The sequence below is a fragment of the Cydia amplana genome, chromosome 14 (genome assembly GCF_948474715.1).
Source record: "Cydia amplana chromosome 14, ilCydAmpl1.1, whole genome shotgun sequence".
Lineage (NCBI taxonomy): Eukaryota > Metazoa > Arthropoda > Insecta > Lepidoptera > Tortricidae > Cydia > Cydia amplana.
Genome location: NC_086082.1, coordinates 11,114,268 through 11,139,960, shown reverse-complemented (window position 1 = coordinate 11,139,960; position 25,693 = coordinate 11,114,268). Strand labels below are relative to the sequence as shown.

The 25,693-nt window shown below is 36.0% G+C and overlaps 1 protein-coding gene across 1 annotated transcript in view; it reads left to right on the top strand.

Moving 5' to 3' along the window:
- Positions 1 to 23,490, top strand: part of LOC134654107 (protein bowel) — a 32,552-nt gene extending 9,062 nt beyond the window's left edge. Inside the window, exon 3 of the mRNA XM_063509534.1 lies at positions 21,476 to 23,490. Within this exon, the coding sequence (XP_063365604.1) occupies positions 21,476 to 22,766 (1,291 nt within the window). The 3' untranslated portion in view covers positions 22,767 to 23,490. The remainder of the gene's footprint in view (positions 1 to 21,475) is intronic.
- Positions 23,491 to 25,693: the final 2,203 nt, after the last annotated feature.

The window sequence follows — 25,693 nt, the reverse complement described above, 5'->3', positions numbered from 1 at the left end:
AATACTCCTCGATATTATAAAACAATCATTAATTTACTCTGGACAGAGTCGCTTGCCAAGCAAGTCCTTATAAAAATATTTTCGCATTGAACATAATTTTATCTCGGCGCTCATATGCAATTATGATTCGCCCGAGACCACCACATAATAGGGCTTGGGCAGACCTCCACTCGCTCGCTCAGATAGCTCAAGGGGCCTCGGCAAAAAGGGATATCAAATTAATACTGAATCCATAATAAATCAAATCGGGCAGGTGGACTCGGTCGCAGGAACAACACTTTAGCCTACGGATAAGTTTGAAATTATCACGCAAATACCAATTTAATCGTAACACCAAGCATCCTCGGGCGCCGTTTTCACTAAAATATTTACAAATTGGTGGCAAGAATCTGCAATATGCGGATTTGTCGGGTCCATTTCGATCGATCCGAGTTTTGTCACGCGATCTCTGAATTTTTATCATAATGGTATCCAATCGTTATAACAATAAAACTGCATCAACGACACAGTTAAGACCCAATTTTCATATATTAAACCGGGTTTCGAAACTAAATTCACTCTTTTATTATAGTTATTTTAGGATCTTAAGTATTTAACGTTGACTTTGCCTGAAGCACGAGATCTATAAGATATAGAAACGTGCTTTTCTGTGAAGCTTCAATAATTTTACTAATTTAAATGCAGGTTGTCTAAGTGTATGTAGATCTACGTATATGAGTTAGAAATAATCGTGACTTAAGATGTTGAATAATTAGCTACAAACGCGCGGACCGCTCGTCGATTTCACAGTTTCTTATTGGCTTTTGAAAGTTCTTTCTGGCCATGCTCGGTCTTGCGCAATTTGTTACATACTTTATTTAAGTTTGTGTTGTATACATTTTTTTCCTGCGTTTCTAATATCATATAAAATCGTAATTTAATTATACGGAAACGATAAAAAAAGTATGGGAAGTGTAAAAGAAAATGACCTCAATAAATAATATTTATCTTCTGAGAATTAACCAAAAATAGGTTTTATAATAGCAGCTGCCTCCATAACAAAGAGTATAATAGTAGATGCAATGCCTGCCATATTTTATCGAATCGATACAGACAAGCATTATTACTATCTAAATTATACTCAACACGCTTGCGTGTTAGGTTGCAAAACAGTTTTTGTCGCTGCATCGAACCAATTAAGTTTAGGATTCGCGTGATTCAGGTTCTTAAGTTTTTTATACCATTATTTATTGTTGTTTAAGACTTTTTTGCATTTAATATTTTTTGATCATCCATCATTTATCTTTATAATTTTGTTAACCTTATGAATCCATTTACACATTATAAAGTTATTGTTGATGTAAGCCACCAAAACTATGTATTTTAAAACTCGTGAAAATTATTTGACGGGTTGGTCGAATATATTGAGCTTATAACTCTGTGTACAGTACACCATAGTATTATTTATGAACAGAGGTCATCTACCACATAAATTCCCAGCACGAAATGGTAGCTGTTGAGAACGAGGTTTTTTGCGCTAATCCCACGAGGAATTTATAATCCGCCTCGGCGGTATATTCTTGCAAGTTATTACTTAAATCAAAATATTATATAGGTTTGGTATACCAAAGTGTGAATAAAACTTGTTTCATCAAAGCATATTGAGTTTTCAAACAAATTCAATAGAGTTTCGCATGACCGGCGTTACGAATTTGTAGACGTTCTTTTAAATGTTATTAATGAGTTCTTCGTGGTATGTGGTCCATGTTCAAACAATAGGAATAGTGTTCAACATTATGTCGAAATCAAGAACGGGAGGTAAAAGCCTCAAATAACCAGCCAGCCGAATTTAGTCTTTCTTTCATTTCACTTAGCGGTCAAAATGACTAAGCTGGTATATTATCTTCGTTCCTACCGCGTGGGTTGACAAGACGTATGCTTATCGTCGATTTGGCATTTCTCTGCTACTTAATCCAGTTTAAAAAAGCCGTTAAGGTTGTAGTAGCTATATCATTACATTAGTGCTTTTGTAGAATTCCGAAGCAAATTTCCTTTAACCTATTAAGCTTTTCTTGAACTTTAATCCTTAACGTAATATTGTTGTCTTTATCTCTCACATCTCCTTGTGTTCCATCTTTGTTACCAAATTTCTTTTTTCGTTTACATTATTTTGATTATTTTGTCCTTACTCCACGAGTGTATTACGTACTCCGTTCATTCTTAAATTCAACACCGGGCACTTATTTCTTGCTCAAGAGTTCTTAACTCAAAATATTTCCGAGTGCTTTCGAGGAGTCTTAGAGCAAACAGTGACCGGTCGGTTGAACAAACAAACGTGACGGCGTGTATACCGGTAATATACCTAAGGCCTCTAACCAGCCCACACTGCTTGACGACGCTTTGTTGACTCTGCGACCCTCCGATATTTGCATGTGAATATTGTAATTAATAGTAAACGTTACATGTGAAACTATTTCGTAACAGTGCTTCGAGAAATGTTATCCGTTAGATGAAAAGTTAATAATTTAAGCATAATAAATTGCTAGCTCTTATAACTTTTCACATCATTTTTATGATTACATCTATATTTAAAGGACCAAGAATGCGGTCTCACTACAAAATGCTTTTTAGGGTTCCGTAGCCAAATGGCAAAAAACGGAACCCTTATAGATTCGTCATGTCTGTCTGTCTGTCTGTCCGTCTGTCTGTCCGTCCGTATGTCACAGCCACTTTTCTCCGAAACTATAAGAACTATACTGTTGAAACTTGGTAAGTAGATGTATTCTGTGAACCGCATTAAGATTTTCACACAAAAATAGAAAAAAAACAATAAATTTTTGGGGTTCCCCATACTTCGAACTGAAACTCAAAATTTTTTTTTTCATCAAACCCATACGTGTGGGGTATCTATGGATAGGTCTTCAAAAATGATATTGAGGTTTCTAATATCATTTTTTTCTAAACTGAATAGTTTGCGCGAGAGACACTTCCAAAGTGGTAAAATGTGTGTCCCCCCCCCCGTAACTTCTAAAATAAGAGAATGATAAAACTAAAAAAAATATATGATGTACATTACCATGTAAACTTCCACCGAAAATTGGTTTGAACGAGATCTAGTAAGTAGTTTTTTTTTATACGTCATAAATCGCCTAAATACGGAACCCTTCATGGGCGAGTCCGACTCGCACTTGGCCGCTTTTTTACATTAGGATGCGTGTCTGTAATGCCGCATTCTTTACATACATTTATTTTAAGTAATATTGCCGAAGGGATATGATTAAGTAATAGAACTATAATAGTTAGCGTTGTCATGATTGTTATCTTCAAAACAACAACATTTCTCACAGATACATTTTATATTCTATTTTAGAAGGAATCCTATCTTTTGACCCGTGACGTGTAACATTAGTAGACGTTGAATTTGAAACGAAATGGCTGTTTGACTGTCCCCAAAAACAAGTTTTGAAATTATTCCTAAGCCTTAGATACCATTGTTATTTATGAACTTACGGAAGAAAGAGGTTGAGGCGACTTTCTGTACGATCATTTATCATACGACGACGTCTACCTCAGATAAAATCCATAGCAGCACACACACTGACGCAGCACATATTTGTACACAAGCCACACAAGTAAGGTTAAATAACCTGAGGTTTTTTTTCCGTATACGTAGAAAAAACCAGTGTGTTAAGACCTATGCATTTTTTTAAATGAACGTAGGAATTGTATTAGTTATAGCTTTGTCAGAGTCAGTATATTAATTTCTCAGAAAGATTGCATTTAGATATATGTAAATAACTTTTGATAGCCACGTCAGGTAGGTACCTCAACAATATAAAAAATAACAAATACTCGATGGTATCTTAAAAGTAAGTACCAAGATAGGTAACCACGGGGCTTAAAAGCCATACTGCTGTTCAACCGGTTGTCCTTGATGGCTTGAACCCTTGACTCGCGTAACCATGGCTTTCCTTCATGCAGCTATTTAAATTGCGATTACAAAGCATTTATTCAAGACATGGCCGTGAGAAATGTAATTTAAAATTCAAACATTTCAAACATTTACGTAAGTAAAGCCTTTTGACAAAAATAATTTCATCAGAGACAGCTTTTGTTAAATGAAAGGTAGCAGTTTCATAAAGTCAGAAAAAATCTACTCACCGGTTATTTCTTCTTAATCCCGTTAACAAAGTGGTCTTTCGGTTGATTTAACTCGAAAAAAGACGCCTCACAGTATAGTGAAGCCAGTTTCAAAAGGAAATAATCACGTTATTTATTACCTCTGCCTGAGCTGGGACCAACCATCTTTAATCTGTTCTAAGCGCGTAGATCGATTTTATGAGAGATTAAAAGCATTGATCGACTAAGAAGTTTTTCGGAAAGCAATAAACATGTATTAGTCGAGACAGGATTGGAACTAGATTCGAGCTTAATGAGACCAATTACTATGCTCTGAGTTAACGTCTAGTGGCTTTAAAGTCCTTTTTCTCACAATCTAAAAGCATAATATTAAAATGAGACTGTTAAATGTTTTAATTACACAATTAAAATACTAAATTTTTAATTCCACCAATGAGTTATTAACACTAATAACTCATTGGTGGATAATAAAGTTAGGCATTTTTTTTTGTAAAACACGTTATTTGAGGCTGAGAATCGAAATAGATCAGTTACATTACAGCAATCTTCAATTCTAAATAGATATTTAACCACTGTGGTTTGTACTCATGTACTTCTTTGAAACATGAGTATTGAAGATGGTTTAATTTTGGTTTCTGCATTGGAATGTGTACCTAGATCATAAAAACTCACTTGCTGTTACCAACTAGTGGTTACTCTGTCGGTAATATTTTTTTTTATATGAGAGCAAGCTTGTTATGACTTAACCACATCAAGTGTTGAATACCAAACGCCGATTACAGACGATTAGGACCAATTACATTCAGTACTAAAACCAAATTTACGACTAAACCAAAATTAACACTCTTCCCATTTGGCCTAATTGCAGCTCTACGTATCGTAAATCTTAAATCGTTGAATATAAGAAAATTGTAGGAAGGATCTGAACTCTAATTGGATTTGTACATAGCTCGAATCTATCAATATACTTTGATTAATGGTATCGAGAGACCACAGCGTAATTACAAGCTGAGACCGTCATGAATCAACTGCCAGAGTTATAAATCTGATAAGTAGAACTTGTTTCAAGCAAGTTGAAGTATCACTTCCTAAGCTACTTCAATCGATTCGTCTCTTTCCTTTTTTAAAGCATTTACTTTTATGACACAGGTGTGTTTTCTCATTTTAATCTTATCAATTTTTATGTGTACTGGACTTGGTCTCGAATCTTGTGACCGTGTCATTTTAACTAAAGTAATGATATTGTGTTTTAAATTGTATCTTGAAAATCATTCTAAAAGTCGTGTTTGGAAGTAAAATTGTATGGATCTTATATACCTACCTCATATTTGCGGTTACCCTATTTACTGAATACTTTGCCCGCAGACATAGTAAAAGAACCCAAAAAAGTAGATTAAAACTATTTACTGAATACTTTGCCCTGATTAAAAAAGAGTTTTAAAATGTATCTCTTGAATACACTATAGGGGAATGTGTTGCCCTATAGAGTATTCATGACATTACCTAGTATTATAACTCCCAATGTAAGCCTATTACTTATAACATAAATTTATTTAAGTATAGAATAATGCGACTCCACAGTCAAACAAATGTAGCTTTGTGGAGCTTTGTCCTTAACAAAAAAGTTGTAACTTTTGTGTAATATAATAACTAAAATAATAAATAAATATCGCATCTCCAAAATATCCACAAGTCGTTGTGGAGATTTTTGAGAAGGGCTTTTATCCAGCAGTGGACACTTTTGGGCTGACATTAGGCGACTGAATCTTTGATTTACTTAGCTGAAATTAAAAAAAAATAGGGTAAAGGCACCAGTAGTCAGCCTTATAACGACTTTTTAGGGTTCCGTAGCCAAATGGCAAAAAACGGAACCCTTATAGATTCGTCATGTCTGTCTGTCTGTCTGTCCGTCTGTCCGTCTGTCCGTCTGTCTGTCCGTCCGTATGTCACAGCCACTTTTCTCCGAAACTATAAGAACTATACTGTTGAAACTTGGTAAGTAGATGTATTCTGTGAACCGCATTAAGATTTTCACACAAAAATAGAAAAAAAACAATACATTTTTGGGGTTCCCCATACTTCGAACTGAAACTCAAAATTTTTTTTTTAATCAAACCCATACGTGCGGGGTATCTATGGATAGGTCTTCAAAAATGATATTGAGGTTTCTAATATCATTTTTTTCTAAACTGAATAGTTTGCGCGAGAGACACTTCCAAAGTGGTAAAATGTGTGTCCCCCCCCCCGTAACTTCTAAAATAACAGAATGATAAAACTAAAAAAAATATATGATGTACATTACCATGTAAACTTCCACCGAAAATTGGTTTGAACGAGATCTAGTAAGTAGTTTTTTTTTATACGTCATAAATCGCCTAAATACGGAACCCTTCATGGGCGAGTCCGACTCGCACTTGGCCGCTTTTTTAAGTTTGAACGTTCGGCATTTCTACAGGATTAGTCGGATAATTAAACAAATGACATGGTTAGATCAATTGTTTATCATAGTTTTAAAACAAAATATTTAAAAAAATAACAATCCTCTTTATAATACATCTAATTAAGTTTAAACAAAAAGTGGCACTTTTCTCCAGTAGTCAGCCTCCAAAATCCAGTAAGCAGCCTCTGTGTACCCAGCACTCAGCCTATATAAACTATTCATAATAATTAGATCAAAATCACTAATATTTATATCAAAATCAACGATATTATAATATTTATTTTTTCTTTATAATTTTTGTCATTGTTATTGTAGTTAGTTGTAGTTTTTAATTTTAGTTTATAATTTTTTGCATATACATATCAAAATCAACGAGTTATAATATCTATTTTTTATTTATAATTTTAGTTATTGTTATTGTAGTTAGTTGTAGTTTTTAATTTTAGTTAATATTTTTTTGCTTATATGTATTACTTGTTTAAATATTTAATAAATACAAAAATTCTTATAGGTACATACAATTCTTATGACACGAAATTTGTTGGCCATAGGTACTTAACTAACACTATTCTTGAAAACTAAGAATCGTAATATTTATTTTCTAATAATTAATCCATCAAAAATTTACTTGGTTAATCCTAATATATAATTATGTTCCTAGTAGGTATCCGGTAAAAAATAATTAAACGAGACTATTCAGATCTAATTATCATTTTATCATTAATAAACAAAGTCATATTATTATACCGACCAGGAAAAAGCAAAATGATAGATATAATAAATAATAATAAAAATTCTTTATTTCAGACTTTTGTCCATAAGTACCTATTACATACTACACAAAACTTACAGCTATGTTAGTAACACAAAAACACTTAATAAAATAATATAAATACTTACAGCTATGTTAGTAACACAAAACACATAATAAAGTAATATAAACATTAAACTACAGACCTTACATATACTTATAAATATTACATCTGGACTCTAAATGAATAGAGTTCCAGTGTTTGATCATTTTACTGGCCGGAGCAGACATAACAGCGACCAGGAGACCGTTCGAACTGCCGCACATTCTACGCATAAGAGAGGCAACTCTTTTACACACAATCGCACTAAAGCCGTCCGTGTGTGCCTCCGCAAACATTGCTGATGCGCTACAGAAGCGCGGCAGTCCCAACAACATCCTCAATCCGTTGTTATATTGTACTCGTAGGGCATTGACAGTCTTCTTCGTGTATTTGGTCCACAGGCTACACGTGTAAAAGGTCTGACAATATGCTCTGAACAGAGTCACTTTGACATTCCTCTCACAGCGTGCAAACCTGCGTGCCAGCATGTATAGATATGTATAGTTAACGTCAAAAACATGTATACACTTGAACATTATTTCAATGAGATAGGGTTTAAAAATGTGGACTTATTTTTGGCGGCGACGTACCAAGCAAGGTCAATGGCTGAGTACTGGATCAGCGAAACCCAGTGGTCAGCCGCATTAAAACGTTATTTCAAATGCGGCTGACTACTGGGTTTTACTTTAAATTGACTAGAGCATGCCTAACTAAATTTGAAAATGTAAATTTAACGGTCCTAACGGTCGCATTGGCTCGAAAATAATAAAATAAACGAATAACCCAAAGGTCAGCCGCGGGGGGCTGAGCACTGGATTCTTTGGAAAAAAGTGTTATCCAGTGGCCAGCCCCCTCAATTTATAAGTGAAATATTGATATTTTCATTCAAATATAATGCAATTTAATAGATAAACTAATAAATAAACCAATCATTAACAAAAACAATAACTTTTAACATTAAAACATAGTTTTTCTTGCCTGTTAAGAGAACACCACGTGCAGTAAAAAATATGGCGGACATGACACTATTGCACTCGTCGACAAACAGCACCTGTATGAACGAGTATATTTCTTCCCCCCGTTCCCTCACCACACCTGTCGTGTGACGTATTAACCAATAAGGAATCAAAGCTCCTATTTGAGTACTCGTGATTTGTTTAAACGAATATACCAGATATTTATGACCAATAAACGACTCAAAAGGCTGACTACTGGTACCTGGCTGGCCACTGGTGCTGTTACCCTACCATAAGGATAAATGTAAGTAGGTATTGTTAAAGTGGTCTTAGTAAAGCACCTGCGGAACAGCGAAGTCAAATACGCAGCACGATAAATGTTTGCGTCCGTCAGAGGTGAAATTGAGTGTGAAGCGGCAGCGGCCTGCCGTCGCTCCCAATACGTCGCTTGGGCTGCGCCGGCGCAATAACCGGCTGCTAGCGTGCTGTGGTACGATATAGGGACCCGAGTCTTTGAACAGCCTCTGAGGAACTGTACGCTTGCTAATTTGCTAAAACTTCGTGGTTGTTTGTTTCTCAAAATTGAACCCGTTATACAGACGAGAAGTTCACAGCTACAGAACAAGCCTTTATCATAATCGACATTATATGACGACTTGACTAGCTTTTAGTATTATTAAACTTTCATAATCTATCTTTATAAAAGCGGCCAAGTGCGAGTCGGACTCGCACATGAAGGGTTCCGTATTTGGGGGATTTATGACGTATTAAAAAAAACTACTTACTAGATCTTGTTCAAACCAATTTTCAGTGGAAGTTTGCATGGTAATGTACATCATATATTTTTTAGGGTTCCGTACCCAAAGGGTAAAAACGGGACCCTATTACTAAGACTCCGCTGTCCGTTCGTCCGTCCGTCCGTCCGTCCGTCCGTCCGTCCGTCCGTCCGTCCGTCCGTCCGTCTGTCACCAGGCTGTATCTCACGAACCGTGATAGTTAGACAATTGAAATTTTCACAGATGATGTATTTCTGTTGCCGCTATAACAACAAATACTAAACACAGAATAAAATAAAGATTTAAGTGGAGCTCCCATACAACAAACGTGATTTTTGACCGAAGTTAAGCAACGTCGGGAGGGGTCAGTATTTGGATGGGTGACCGTTTTTTTGCTTGTTATGCTCTATTTTTTGTTGATGGTGCGGAACCCTCCATGCGCGAGTCCGACTCGCACTTGGCCGGTTTTTTAGTTTTATCATTCTTTTATTTTAGAAGTTACAGGGGGGGGGGGACACACATTTTACCACTTTGGAAGTGTCTCTCGCGCAAACTATTCAGTTTCGAAAAAAATGATATTAGAAACCTCAATATCATTTTTGAAGACCTATCCATAGATACCCCAGACGTATGGGTTAGAAGAAAAAAAAAATTTTGAGTTTCAGTTCTAAGTATGGGGAACCCCAAAAAAAATTTTTTTTTTCTATTTTTGTGTGAATATCTTAATGCGGTTCACAGAATATTTACCTTACCAAGTTTCAACAGTATAGTTCTTATAGTTTTGGAAAAAAGTGGCTGTGACATACGGACGGACAGACGGACAGACGGACAGACGGATAGACAGACAGACAGACAGACAGACATGACGAATCTATAAGGGTTCCGTTTTTTGCCATTTGGCTACGGAACCCTAAAAACTATCCATTGTTGAAAAAACTTTAGCATATTTTCATGCGTAGAAAATCATTTTTCCACCATATGACACCTACTAAGTACTGCAGTAAAAAATGTGATGGATGACGACAATAATATTGTGGTTTTATAAATTGGCTACTATATTTAATTGGCACTTCTAAATATGAAGAAGCAAAACACTCAGACGCCAATCATTTACTTACTTAGAATTAAATCCAGATACGCACTTTTTATACGTACTTACATGATTAATCAGTGTCTATACTTAGTGATCTAATCTAAAGTACGAGTTCTGCTGATATCTGACATAACATTTCGTCTTAGTGGTTTATATATAAATGACGGTAGTGCCTTGCTTAGTTGCCTGGTGGGCAAGCAGGCATTTTAGTAGGTACGTTTTGGGTAACTTTTTTTAAAAGAGAATTTTTGATGATTTCAGAACTGGTGTCTAGAATCGTTTAGGAATCATTTATCACAATATTTCTCTTTTTTGAGTCTTGCGTTGAAGTTTAGTAGTGGCAGCAAAATATCAAAACGAGAGCTCTCCAATCGCACGGTAACTTACCACACCGCGTCCGGCCCAACCTCTTTGCCTCGCTCCATTAGTATTTTCCATTTATTTTTTGTCCTCGTACCTGTCCAGCGTCGGGGATTTAGTTTTTATATCGCCGCGCGACGAATACAGAATTTCTTTGGTAACAGAAAATAAATGATGTAACGTGAAACTACACAACCCTATAATGCGGACTTTATTATTTTTCGATTAACTTTTTTCTCACTCTTTGTATCAATAATGGTACGCAGAAGTATGCCGTTATTGGTTATTATGCTAATGGACGCACAAGGTCCACTCTTCCGTGAATACACGTTATTTCGTCAAGATCGTTTACGGCCGTTTTCAATATTATTGAAAATTCAAAAACCCATTTTGATTAAGTAACAGATCTAACAGTATATATTACGTTTAAAAGTATTGAACTCGTTTTGTTTGGAAAGCCTTACAAACTACATACACATACGTTTGAACGTTTTGAAAGCAGTGTAACAAAAATTCCGTTCCCAAGGTATTTAAAAGTAGCCTATTGACTATAGTCAGCTAAACAAATCTTTATTAGAAGAAATTTAATAGTCATTAAGTCAAGTTGATAATATTTCAAACTGTAGTGATTGGATACTGCACATTCATTAAAGCGAAAGGCTCGTTTGTAAGTAGCATGTGGCACGTTGAAGACCGAGCGTCTAGCAAAGGCCGTGTATTCTTGAATGCGAGCGCGTCAAGTATCAAAGTGACCAGTGAAATATAACCCTGTTATCCATAAGAACTATTCGCAAATGGATAGTGTTTTTATACTGGTTGCCCCAGCAACGTCTCTCAAATCTGTTCAATAAACCATTGGAATGACTCCCCAGTAATGAGTCATTGTACTAAAGTGAATACTGATTGAAAGCCACACACCCACGTAGAATCTATTAACATACGAATATACTATCAAAGTAATGACTCCTCTGGTCACACACCAAGATACGCTGATATATGATAATAATTTAAAATAATTGCATACTGTTTAAGCCATCAGAATAGCAGTTATTATAAAAAATAATGACTGTGATGTACGTATATATAGTACATATTTCAACTGTTTTGAATACATTGCAGTAGGTACAGTCGCCATCAGATATATCAGAGCGGCCAAGGTGCTCACAAATATCTGAACACGCCTCTATTATTGTCAAGGCGTTAGAGAGCGTGTTCAGATTTTGTGAACACCTTGGCCGTTTCGATATATCTGATGGCGACTGTACCTACAATAAATTCATATTATAACGTAGAAGACACATACACATAATTCTGTAGACATGTAGTCTAGGAACCAACGAGTAGGTACGCTAGTTACATACGAGTTTACAGGTAAATAACTATGACTGTATACCTATGTATAAGCACAGAGAGTTTACAGGTATATTTCATATAGACTGTCGATATCCCATAGTAATTTTGAATACTTATTAAGTAGTAATTCTGACAAATTGATTTGCTTTGAGACCATATTACCTAACTATCTTCTAAATGATCATTAATTTCAGAAGTAACCAGTATTGTTAGATAGTACCTACAATTAATTGGCAACCGTCGGATAGTAAAAGTACCTATGCCTATTTACCTACCTATACCACACTGTTGTTACAATATTTATTTTTGCGACATATTTTTAGAAGTTCTCTAAAACAACACGAACGTATGAATTATTGCCTAGTTTAGAATGACGATTTATCAGAAAAGAACAACATATATTTTAATGGAATAAGAACACAAAAGCTTACAAAGTATAATTGAAAAAAGCCACATAACATTCATACAAAAAAATCTGGCTCTGTTTATTGACGTCTCATTTGTTAAACCGGAGGTGCAAAAAATGCCTTATAATTAGAATACTAATGTAGCCGAGTGGTTGCTAAAACATTCATGTGAACCTGCCTGATTAGCATAATGTCATATACTACTTGATGTGTTTAGCTACCGATGTCAATACTGGTTCTGCTTATGGACAGTACGGTAAAATAATATGACTTTTGTAATTTGTAATGCTTTTGAAGCCTTAAGAGGAGGTGCGAGCTAGCGGTGAATCCATACAAATGAAAATCAATTTCGTGGTTCCGTTTTAGAACTTTTCATCCTCCAAAATTGAACTAATAAAATAAATTTTCTGTATTTAGAAAATTTGAAAGTTTTGTTTGTCAGTTATTAGGTGCTTGCGTTTTGTTTTATTAGTATTATGTATTTATATAATATAATGGTACTTAAAAAAACGCTGCAATTACAAATTCTACAACTTATAGTCTTCTTAAAGTTCCTGAAGTTTGCAGTAGAGATCTGTGCAACAATCGTTATCGCGTCATTTACGACAATGGGTTAGCAAGTATTCAAGAATATGATAATCAAGGTCTATTACGGTTTAACGTATTTCGCATTACTATTATCACATCTTAAGCATTGTAACTGCGCATTAACATGAACAAGTATTAAATAACAGTATTTATTCAGTTCTTATTAAAAAAAGTACACGTAAAAAGTACCTTATTCAAACTGGAGCACGCTCAGAGGACAGGTTTCTCAAGATGTTCGTTAACAAGCTCTAACAAATCTGCTATTCTCATGTTAATTAGTTGAAAGTCAAGCGGAGCGTTGGCGTTCTACTACTGACGCTGAGATATTAGTAGCATAACAATAAATCGACTTAAAGGAAACCAGCTTAGTTGGATGTGGAGATAAAACGTGCGTGGGGGCAAGCGACAGCCCCGAGACGCACGGTTGTTTAAGCTCTGCCTTTATGTACTCAAAGCCGGAGGAAGGACATATCTCCTGTGAAAAATCTTTAGGCAATTAATATTCAAGAAATCCAAGCTTTTGAGCATCATACTTATCTTTCAAATCTTCATGAAGATATTATTCAAGCAACTAGACGCACTTGTCAGCTTGTAACTTAATCTAACGTTATGCAAAGCTTTCTAACATAACTTTCAAAGTCAATGTAAAATCATCGGTTTCTAAACGATCAATAAAAAAATGTGTTTTTGAAACATACGGTAGAACAGTGGTTCTCAATAAGAAAATCAGTCACTTCATTATACAAATTGCATGATTATGATAATGCAAGCTATTTATAAGCGGTTTTGATTTACTTACAAGTCTGTTTGCCGCTTGTGACCATTTCTGAGAATAAATTTATGCATTAAATTCCGCTACCGTTTTGCATTAGTGTGGGTTTTGCAAAATTCAATTTAAACTTGCTCAGTTATTACCATAATGCACCTGCATAAGCATTAAGACACATTTCTGCATATTAAATTAATGTTGATTATTTAGGCTCAATTAAAAGTGTCGACGCATATGAAAATTACCTATACCTACCTACCTGTAATTGATTTGACAATTCTTTATTCCGTTGTGGCATAAATTATTAAAGTATTTTAGAGTAAGACCAGGCAAACTCTGCATGGCATTGACAATGACAAAGTGTGGCAATGTCCTTATAATTGTCAACTTTCTATGAATATATAACACTCCCTCACTTTGGACTTCAAATCGGTGCAGCTTAGACGGCCTCTACCAATTTCCGTGGGCTAAAACAATTCTAACGCGCATTCTGACGGTTTAGTAAAACTTAATGTAAACATCGTTAAAAAAATAATTAAAATTACAAATTAGAAGGCCAATACGATTAATCTAGTCGATAGGAGGCTTAGAGATGTGGAGAGAGATGAGCTAGAGGGGGGGAGGCGGGAGGGGGGATCGGGCACTGACCCACGCCGCGGCATTCCAGCGTGCGGTGGACTTGCTCTCTTTACTTTTAAACTGAAAACTTATATGTAATTGCCTTTATTAGAAACGGGTGAAATATATAAATTTTGTAAACGTATAAATTGGAGTAAGTATATTTAAAATTCACTTAATGATTTGATGAAATTTATATACATAAAGGGAAGTACACAATAATAATATACTGTATTAGGCTACATAGATTTAGTAAATTGAGTTTTTTTACGATTATCCGATAAGTAATGAGATAGAGTAGGCATTTTCTTTGTAAAATTTAGGATTTCGTTTTTCTTGGCTCATTATGGATTTCTCACTCATTCAAGGGTAAATAAAAATAACTACTACTACTTCATACATATATTTACTATTATATTCATTCAGGAAACAGCATATCCGAAATATGGTTAAGTATATTTCTATACTAAAACGAAGAGGTTTAAATAGCGTTTTTGAAACTCAAGTGACATAAAAACTAAAGGACACTACTAACTATACTATCAAAAGTATCGTCCATTTGGTTGACTGACGCTATCTGGCCACTCTGACCAAGTAGGCAATGGAAAAAATCTTTTGAGAGAAATTGATTCGCTCCGTGGCACTCCGGTTGTATAGAGTTGAAACTCATTTAGAACTGTTTCAAAAACAAAATCATCGAATATCTGTAGTATACTTGAAAATCTCTAAGACACTTAGCTGTTTTGCTTATTTCGTATAGGTAAGCTTAATAACATAAAGAGCAGAAACTTCTGCTTAATACGAGAATATCTGAAAATAAATGACAAAGATGCTGGAGCAAAATTAACTCGTTTTAAAATACCGACATACCTTTAACAAATTTATTTATGTTACTTCCTCAAAATTACCTTATTACTCATTAGTCTATTTAAGCAAATGATAACTCAAATGTCTTATTCGTAACTCTACATTTTGTTACCGGACTCTTGATCGTTCGATAGGCAATCTCCAACGCACGAATGGACAGGAAAAAAAGCTTCGAAAAAATACCTCTCAGAGATTTTAGTGTCAGTTCAGCTACGTTGGGGTCTAGCAATTCGATGTTAGTGCTTCAACTTTCTAACGTGGATTTTGATAGGTAGCTAAAAATGTTTACTCTAAAACTATGAATATCCGATGTTAAAGTAAATAAATGAACTTCATAACGAATAGTTGAGTCAAACGTGATTGATATTTTTTCCTGACTTCTTATAAACGGTGTTGTCACAACTCGCACGGTGTTTGTAAAACGAAACGAGGACGTCTGCTGGAACCTGTTCTTGATTCTGTTACCTCAATGGATATTGCTTTGGCAAAAAATATCCACGAATTCTTCAATGTACGAGTTAGCATTACGAGTATCGTTTATAAGGTTTGGTATTCGTTTAATATCACTTTGTTTATCCTGTTTGCTTTAAGTAGATCATTTCTTTCCTTTACGACTTTTTTATCTGTGTTAAAAAAGTAAAAAGCATTCCCAATTTCACAAGTGACTTCACCAAAGTTTTTTCCATCGGCGCCAGGCCAGCTCATGTTACTACGGGCATTACTCGCCCGGCAAGTAATGGAAAATATTTTTTAATGTACACCATTAGCACCGGGCCTTGGTCCTCTCTGTAATTTCAAGCCTTTTTTTAATCTCCATTGCCCTGATGGGATTCTGAGCGACTGTCCAACTTGATCTTATCTCGACGTATAATAAGAAGAGACAGACGTTACTTATATTTTATTTAATGTCAGAATTGATCGAACTGGTGCGATAACGCAGTTGGAACGAAGATTTGTTTGTGTCATTAATTACGTTTAATATTTTTGGTCATTTCTAATCCCTGTTTTTTACATCGTTTTTTTTTATTGCGACGTGAATTAATTCCGTTCTTTATAAGCAATCTACTTTGGTCAAAGGTTTTTAGGTTGCTGTTTGGATAGTGAGAATCGTATGAAGGTGCCGGTTTGTTAAGAACTTTTTCGTAGTAACGTGGTAATTGCCTTGTTAATTTGATTTTGAAAGCGGCCTCTTTGATGTCTATGTGTAGATGTTTGACGGCCGACCCCGAATGTATCTCTTGGTCCACTAGCTCAATAAAAATTACTAAGTATTTTAATTAATTCAAGACTATCAAAGTTCACCTGGGCAGTGTAAAATGAGAAAATGGAGAAAACTGAGAATGAAGATGTATTTTCAAACCTAAAATTGATTTTGAATTTTACTAATTTACATATGGTAACATTAATTATGATCAAATATCGAAATATTTACTTCTTATTTAATTCAGATAATAGTGAAATACATATATTTTGTCACTAAGTTAACCGTATAGTGATTTTCAAAATTACCTCTTTTATCTATATACTTCTTTTTCAACCTATTTTGCACCTATTTTATCAAATATTGTTATACCTATACCTACATAACTCCGCTTTCCTACATGACATAACATCAAGAACTTCAAATTAACTGCTAGACGTTTCACGGAAACAAACTATACTGCCACGGGAAAGAAGAAGTGTTATAAATGTATTAATACATGAAGATGAAATGTCTTTATTGCGTTCTTCTCCTAAGCGTCAGTTCCGTGCCTTTTACCTTTTTGTTTAAAGAGTCCGAGTAATGATATATTGTTTACGTGGCGCATTCTTCAGATGGCTGACGGGATGAGGAATCTGAAAAGTCATTATCATTAAATTTGAGCCACGGTGACGTCTGTCATTAAGTTTTTTTAACAGGACCTCATTTAAGGAAGGATAGTTAAAGTTGTTTACCCTTTGAAATTCATTAAAATCATTATTAATTATCTGTTATGTTTTTTGTTTAATTTTAATTTTCTTCTTCTATAATCACAATTAGTTCAGACAGTTACTTCCTAGTGCATTAAAGAACCTAGGTTTCTAACGCTTAGGTAACCTTTACCTTCGAATCTTTAACTGTATTAATTGGAGTTATCAATTCCAATTACTTGAACAATATAAGATATCCTTTATACTTTAAGGCACTTATTTTGCTTCTACAGTGCGAAGCTCCGTGTTATCTTCGCTTTACAAATGAAAGTTTTCTTCGACATCACCTCTTCACTTATAAATAACTTTTAACCCGTAGCCTAGTAACTTAATACAAGTTTCATTGTAATAATAATCGCAGACTGGCCACAAAATGATTTTAACGTAATTCGATTCGGCTGAACACTTGTAGAACGGCACCATTTTAAATGGATCCCTTAAACTGTTCAATGTTCCAATTAAGTGAGGTCTTTCAAGTGGTGAGGCTCTCGCGCATGCGTATAGTCTTGCCTTGAGTCTGGGATCTCGGGTTACTCGGATCACGTTCAAGGTGCGTTTGCGCCGGACAGCCAATGTTTTAAAATGTTCGACATTTGGAAATTTCAGCCAGACCTTTAGAGTGGCATCGAGATTTCGAAAGAAAATGAAATACCGGTAGTTCCCTACTATAAAGTACCTAAAACAAATTTACTGAAAAGAGTTTTTACTGAAAAGTCACGAAAACTGATGGATACAATTGGTTGTTAGGTTAGACTTACCTTGGACTTAATTAACAACTTTTTCTACATGTAAATCTCCATACAACATAATTATGTACCTATGTATTAAGTTCTTCGCAGAGAGGGGTTGAATTTCTACCTCATATTATTCACATAAATTCGTAAATTATGAACTATCGATGTATAAAGGATAATCCAATAACTATTAATCCTTTTGAGATACGCCAGAACCCTTCTCAATAGTTTCAAGATACATTTTAAAGATCTGTAGAACTTGTTTCGCGGCTAACTCCACCTTTCTCAGACATTTAATTAAGGCATTTAATTTATGGTACGAATCTTAATATGTACATACAAATAGTCTAAAAAATATCGACAATGTAATAACAAAAAAACTTTGTTCTTTCGTGCTTTTTGTTTAGAGTAGTTTTGATATAGCGATAGTGTTTGCGTGAGAATTATAATATTTAACGATATTAGTAAATACGTACGCATCAAAATCAACTTTGGCTTGATTAATACAAATACAAATACAAATAATTTATTGAGAAAAGTATAGTACAGTGGTTGCTCTTAAAGACTAATAATTTATAAAGACAAGTGATTTACAAATGCCTGAACTAGGATTCCCTGTGTTTCAGGCAGCAAAGGACAATATTAATTATTTATTACTTATTCACTTAATTATAAACTATAGGTATGGTACACAATATAAGTATTATTACCTAAACAAAAAGTGGATTCTTAAGTTCCATTAAATATCAGAGTACAGTAGGTAATCATTTTACGACTATTAGTAAGTTCTGTGTATCATCGTACGTCATCTTTTGAAGGGCGTTGCTATTAAGACGTGTCTTATTGGTGTTAAGTAAAATTGCTTGCTGGACATTTTTGGTCAGGTAGGGGAAGTCCGGGCATAGTGAACACCTTTACCTTTGACTTGACATATCAGAAAAATTTAACGAGGAAGAAATGAAAAAAGTATCAATAATAAGTCTTTATTTAATAATCTTTTAATTTAAAACAACACTAGCCTCTAATGTTTAATAGTTGCTGCAATTTTGAACAAAACGTAAAAAAAGATATTTTATTCGCTTTGCCCAGGGTGCCGGGCAAAGTGAAACAGCCCCCCGGGCAAAGCAAATAGTACTCATAAAATCTTAGTGAACTTAATAACTAAGTGAAAATTAATCAACATAAGATCATTTCAATAATATTAATTAGAAAAAGCTGTCACAAGTAACTTTTGATATATTTTCACTGATTTCATAAGCATAAGTCTTCACGGCATTTTTGAAGACATTTTAACACAGCGAATCCACGTTCTGATAGCCATTTCCATGACGTCTGTTAGCCAGGAGCCATTATAGATCTTTTTTTGATATTTATATACCATCTGTAATAAAATATTATCATAAAAAAAAATTACCTAATAAATTCAAAGTGAACACGCTATCCGCTTTGCCCGATCCACTTTGCCCGTTCAGTCAGTTAAAGAAATTAAGAATTAAAAAAAAATAACCGTTGGATTGTTTTAAAAGAAATGCGTTGTAAAAGGAAGATACTTTAATAAGCAATAGAAGCATCTTGAATTAAAATTCGAGATAATTACTGTGACAAAATAACATACAATGTACTTACCTTTCAAAATCGAATATTTTGCACTAAAAACACATTTTGACTCGTCACCGACGACGCTCACAGCGACCGCTCCCTGTGACGCTTGCCGCTCATAGAGCGAAGGATCCTGAACATCATATAGGCGCGTGGTGCGACAAAGTCGAATAGTTTAGGATTGGAAGCCCGAAATCGCTTTTCCTGGGGTGTTCGCTTTACCCGGACTTCCCCTACAGCATACTATTTTCTGCATCAGCAGAATTATAAACGGGGCCAAAGTCAATATTGCGTAAATCATCTCCAAGTTTGTTTATATTTAAACAGCGGCTAACATGATGTTTGCAGGTTTCCATATCGCATGCTTTAGACTCTGATACAGAGAAACTATCTAAGTCAGAAAATATGCTATTGTTCATAGGTAGTTAAACAAATGAAAGTGAATGAAGTGCTATAGAAATATGTGAAAAGTTAGCGCTCCTAGGCGCCTTCATAATCTATAGAGTTTAAATACCTTTTTTCGGCCGTTTTTCTAGCTGGGCAGTCGGCTTCGCCTGTTTGGTGGTTGCATGGTTTCTTCTAGTACGAGCATGTTGCACAATTTGGTGCTTCGTCCTTTTTTGTGCATTCCTTAAATGAGTGACCCGCTTCGCCGCAGTGGCCGCAGATGTGAGTCTCCATTTTGCAGGTCTTCGCTGCATGATTGTAAAGCTGACATTTGAAACAGCGCGTCACCAAGGTGAAATCCCTAACAGGACACGATGACCAATTCACAAAAACTCTGTCGTTCGTAATTAAGGCCTTGCGTATCGCTCCAGAAACTTCAATTATATAATTACAGGTCTCGGCGTCCTTTTTTCCGGATTTGTGACTGAGCTTAGTGGAAGCCATAAATTTTTCGAGCGACCAATCTTGTAATTTATCGGCTAAGTTTTGATGGAATATGCACTTGAGGACTTCAGGTTCCTGCATGTCCGCGGGAACTCCAATGACTACAATTCTGGGCTTGCGTTTTTGTGGCTCGTCAACGGTGAGTCCAGAGGTCATAAGCTGCGCCGATTGCTTGAGTTTTATTACGTCTTCTTTTGAGTCAGTGCTTATCACTACACCGCCGTTTTTGATCTTGCGCAACCCTCTCACGTGCAGCTTCATTTCTTCGGGCCGGATAATCTTTTGAACGAGAGATTTTGTCTCCTCACTCGATTTCAACTTGTCAACCGGATAGATTGCGACTGAGCTAATGTTAGACGGTTGAACGTACCTCGTTCCATTTTTCTTCAGGGCGTCGGCAAACGATGCAGGTCCCGGTTTAGTTCTTGGATGCGTTGTACGAGGTCCATTTTTTCCTGATGCGCTTGGCGAGACTGATATGCTTGGACTGCGTGGCTTTTTAGGGATTGGTATTCAATAGCCATTTGTGAGGCTAAGTGGCTCACGTTGCGACACAAGTTGTTAATTCTGATCTTCTGGTCAGTGTTAAGTTTACCTTCTGCAGATGTAGAGCATACGTCGTGGAGGTTCAGTTCGATCTTTTTCAGCCAGGTCTGGATGTCACTCGTGGGGAATACCTTCGGGGGCTCTTCTTCCTGCGGCATGTTTGCTGGTGCGGGCCCGGGCGGGCCGGGCTGCGGCGTGGGCGTTGAGGGCGGGCTGCGGCGTGTTAGTCCACTCCGATTAAATGGACTATTCTCCGACATTTTTCGCTTACACTTGTTTACTACACTTATACATTATACTGTAGCCGTAGGTCGGGGTAGATGACTAATGACCCAGATAATGCACGATTGGAAATGCAGACAATCACGAAATTATGCACGTGAATTTATTATTTTAATAAACACGTCCGATCTCATTGACGGCTCTTGAGATATATGATATATAATATTGCAAATGTGTTGACAGCCTTTGGAGCATTGGCAAAATTTTCGTAATTTATCCTTAATAGAGCAAATAAAACAATCATTACTAACTTTATTTTTTGTATTGTTGCAGGTACATTCATTCTAAGGAGAAGCCGTTCAAATGCACGGAATGTGGAAAAGGCTTCTGCCAATCGAGGACCCTGGCGGTCCACAAGATCCTCCATATGGAGGAGTCGCCCCACAAATGCCCCGTCTGCAGCCGAAGTTTCAACCAGCGATCTAACCTTAAAACCCATTTGCTAACACACACCGACCACAAACCGTACGAGTGCAACTCATGTGGAAAGGTATTCAGAAGAAATTGTGACTTGCGGAGACATGCTCTTACTCATGCCGTGGGCGATGTACCACCTGGTGATGTTTTGGATGTAGGCGAAGAAGATATCGGAAGACCTGGGTCACCCATAGAACCAGGATTTGAAGATGACGATGGTGAGTTATCCTCTCCAGACCATTCTCCTGTAAGACGAGCACGATCTTCATCCATCGAGAGCATCGGAAGAGAACAAAGCATCGAACGGCCGCGACCATTATCACCATCTGCAGTCGAACAGACCCACTGTCACCACAATGAGCCACGAGACCGCGCAAGTCCTTATACTATGCGCCCACATCATCCAGAAAGACATCGCGGCCTATCTTCAGAGTTGTATGAAAAACGGCGTTATACATCTGATGAAATTATAGAAAAGGAAATGCGCTACACTGATATGTCCGACCCACCTATTCGTCATCCACAGTTACAAATAAGAAGAGACCTACATCAAGTTGCTCCGCCTGATCCATCAAAGATGGGACAAGTACCTAACATGCCAATAGATCCAGGGCCATCTGCTATGTATCTCAGTCCATTTAGAAAAAGAAGCCACCCGCCGGATATTGGTGAAAATGTCAGAACATGCGCACCGGTGTACAGGAGTCGTTCACCAGAACCGACAAACTTAACAATGCCTCGTCAATCACTTGTGACTGCTGAGGTAGGAGTGGGCATTCCTCCTACAATAATGGGAATGCCATCGTATCATAAATTTGGTTTACCAATGCCTCCGCCTCATCCTCAAATTGCATACGGGGGCGTGCCACATACCGTGCTTGGACCACAGCAAACGGTCGCACAAGATCTAATTGTAAAACATGCCCCTCCGAAAGATTCGTTGCCGGGCACGTCGACAAGTGTAACTAATTGCAAAGATTTGTTGCAGCCTAATGCAAAAGATACTGAAGATTCGAGTTCGAGCTCCATTACTAATGGGATAAAAAATATAGTAGGCATTCAGCCAAACACTAATCCCAAGCCGGGGACAAGCCAGTCCAGTGGACCCAAGAAAGGATTCAGCATAGAAGATATTATGAGACGTTGAAGAGTGATAATAAATGATAAGTTGGTGCATTTTACAAATATTCATGTATTTACTTATAAGTGGAGTATTAGATTAATGAAAAGTATTATTAGTTAAAGTATTGATTTCACATCATGTACTATCCTAGAGGTATGTTTGTATGTATTTGCAATGTGGATTTGGTTTTCGTAAAGATCTCATAAGGTTTGTTTGTGCAGTGTTTTGTTTACCTCGAAAATTTTAAAAATTAGTTTATCAAAATTATAATAATAAATAATATTGTGGTTTTACTCTATTTGTTATTGTTGGATATCTGGATATTATAAGGAGAACAGAACAGTTTATATGTCTCAACTTGGTTTGAACCCATCAATGCTGATTGTAACATTATTTAAGGTTTAGTTTTCATTCGCAATCCTATTTATAAGTTAGTTATTCCCTAGTTATGTATAATGTTATTTATTGTTTAGGGTATTCCTTTAGTGGTAAATAAGAAATAAGTGTATTCTTAAGGATATCTTGTTAAATTAAAAGTTGATAGTGATTCAGCATAATGTTTAGCATAGCAATATGAAATTTATTACTGTAAATACCTTTTTTTTTTTTCAATACTTAGGGTATCTACTATATTTTAGGTAGGGTATATATTACATAAAGTTTAGCTTTTATTGAGGTTATCTTTCAATATCTTATCAAATAAATTACGCAAACATTGTGATGTCAAAATAATAAATATGTCGATATTCACTTACTTTTAATTTTTAAAGAAAAAATGTCCAAATTCTGTCATCAGCCCAGTGTAAAAATTTACAATTTAGTTTTAGAATATTTTGCTCAGATATGTTTAGTAAACTTTTGTTTACGGTTTATATATGTAACGTACAATCATATTTTTAAAAATAAATTATGATGAAAAATAATTGTCTTTTCATTGAAACCAATCTACATAAACTTCAAACCAGCAGGTGTATGATGATTGATGATGGATGGCGTTATTCACGTGGCGAAATAAACGTCACTTTTTAATTAAATTACGAAATATTGAAGAGGCAGACAATATCATGTAGACAAGTGCGTCCAGCATATACAGTAGGTATACCATGTCATGGATATAGAAAATATCAGAGATTATCATGTTTATAGACGACAGATTGGTTACTATCGTGAACCTTTTAGAATTGTTGAACTGTTTTCAATACAACTGAGAGCCAGAAATGATTGTCGTTTTCAGTTTTCAACAATCTTTGAGTTTCATCCCTTGTTATAAATGCAAAAGTAGTTCATCACACTTAAACCGCTGAACCAATTTAGAACGATATTTGGTATGGAGATAATTTGAGGCCCAGAGAGGCATATTAATCGTCATCACCGTCATCATCATCCCAAGCTCACAAATTCACGGGCAGATTTATACTAGAGTAAAGAATAAGTCCAGTTAAAAAAAGTATTAAATGCAGTCAAACTATAGTAATCCGCTTTCAAGTGCTAATTTACAGCAGGTGAATTAATTCGATCTAGTGCTCATTTGAATAAGCGGAGCCGTGGGCAGATCGAAGCCCATTTCAGTAGAAGCAAATTATGAACTCAACATGAAGTACCAGATCTGTAAAGCAATGGGTGGTCTAATATAAGACTCTTTGGTGACTATAAAGATTTCGAAGTCTTGAAACTTTTTTTGGTAGGTACTGTGGAGATTTTGACGTTGAAGGCTTAATCTTTGACAGGGTTCGATGAGGATATTTAAATATAATAAAAAAAAACTGGAGTGCCTGCGATAATGTATCGAGTTTTTTGTGAATCAAAAGTTAACTCACGTTAAAAGTAATAGGTAATGGAATAATAAAGGCCTTTTAAAATGAAGCTATAATTTTCGAAATTTAATGAATACATGAGCTTGTTTTTACTAACATGTCGATGGCAAACAAGCATACGGCCCGCTTGATGGTAAGCAGTCACCGTAGCCTATGGACGCCTGCAACTCCAGAGGTGTTACAAGCGCGTTGCCGGGCCTGATATTTGAAGCTTCGAGTACCTACTCATGAGGAAGCCCCTATATATGTCTGTATTTTATGCTATTACTGAACCAGTAGGCTAGGTAGGTACATGTCCCGTCCTTCTATCCGATAAGGTGAGACTAGGGTCACTATATACCTACTGTTACTAGGGTCCATTGCCAGTAGGTAGGTAAGCAATAAAATCTACCTATGTACAAATACTTATATGGAATCTTAACTCAGAAGCCGTGCCTGTCTACCTAAAACAATTGAATGGGCAATATATATGGCAACTCCTAAAGCCACTACTAAAATGTTTCCGCACGTATAAGGCAAATCCCATACCCGTACCTACTGCAAAAGAACAACTTCCTTTATAAGCAAAAAGGTGTTTCTTTTATGATCACCATTTTACGACACGGCGCGCGAACCTCTCACACGCGTCTTTGAATGGGTGGTGCATGTTATAAACGGGTGAGTAGCGATTTAATAAGCTGAAGCGGAATTGTGTGGGTAACAAAAACAAACGACCCGAGAAAATCATAAAACTGACATTTTAGAGATTCTTAGTAGGCATAAACAAGGGACTTGCAATAATATCAACGAGCGCTGGTAGCCTAGCGGTAATAGGGTGCCACTTTTAATCCGGGGGTTGCGGGTTCTATCCCCAGCTCGTACCAATGAATTTTTCGGAACTTATGTAGGCTATATAATTTGATATTTACCAGTCCAGAGAAGTACCAGAGAAAACCGGACTTATCACAATAAGGCCTAGTTTCCCCTCTGGGTTGAAAGGTCAGATAGTAGTCATTTTCGTAAAAACTAGTGCTTAGTTTAATTCTTGGAATTACATTTTTAGGGAGGAAGATGATAGGCGTAAGAAATCCGCGTGCTTCCCATGACAACAGCAGGGACAGCGTCGGAGGTGTGTTCCTTACATTTCATCAAATTATT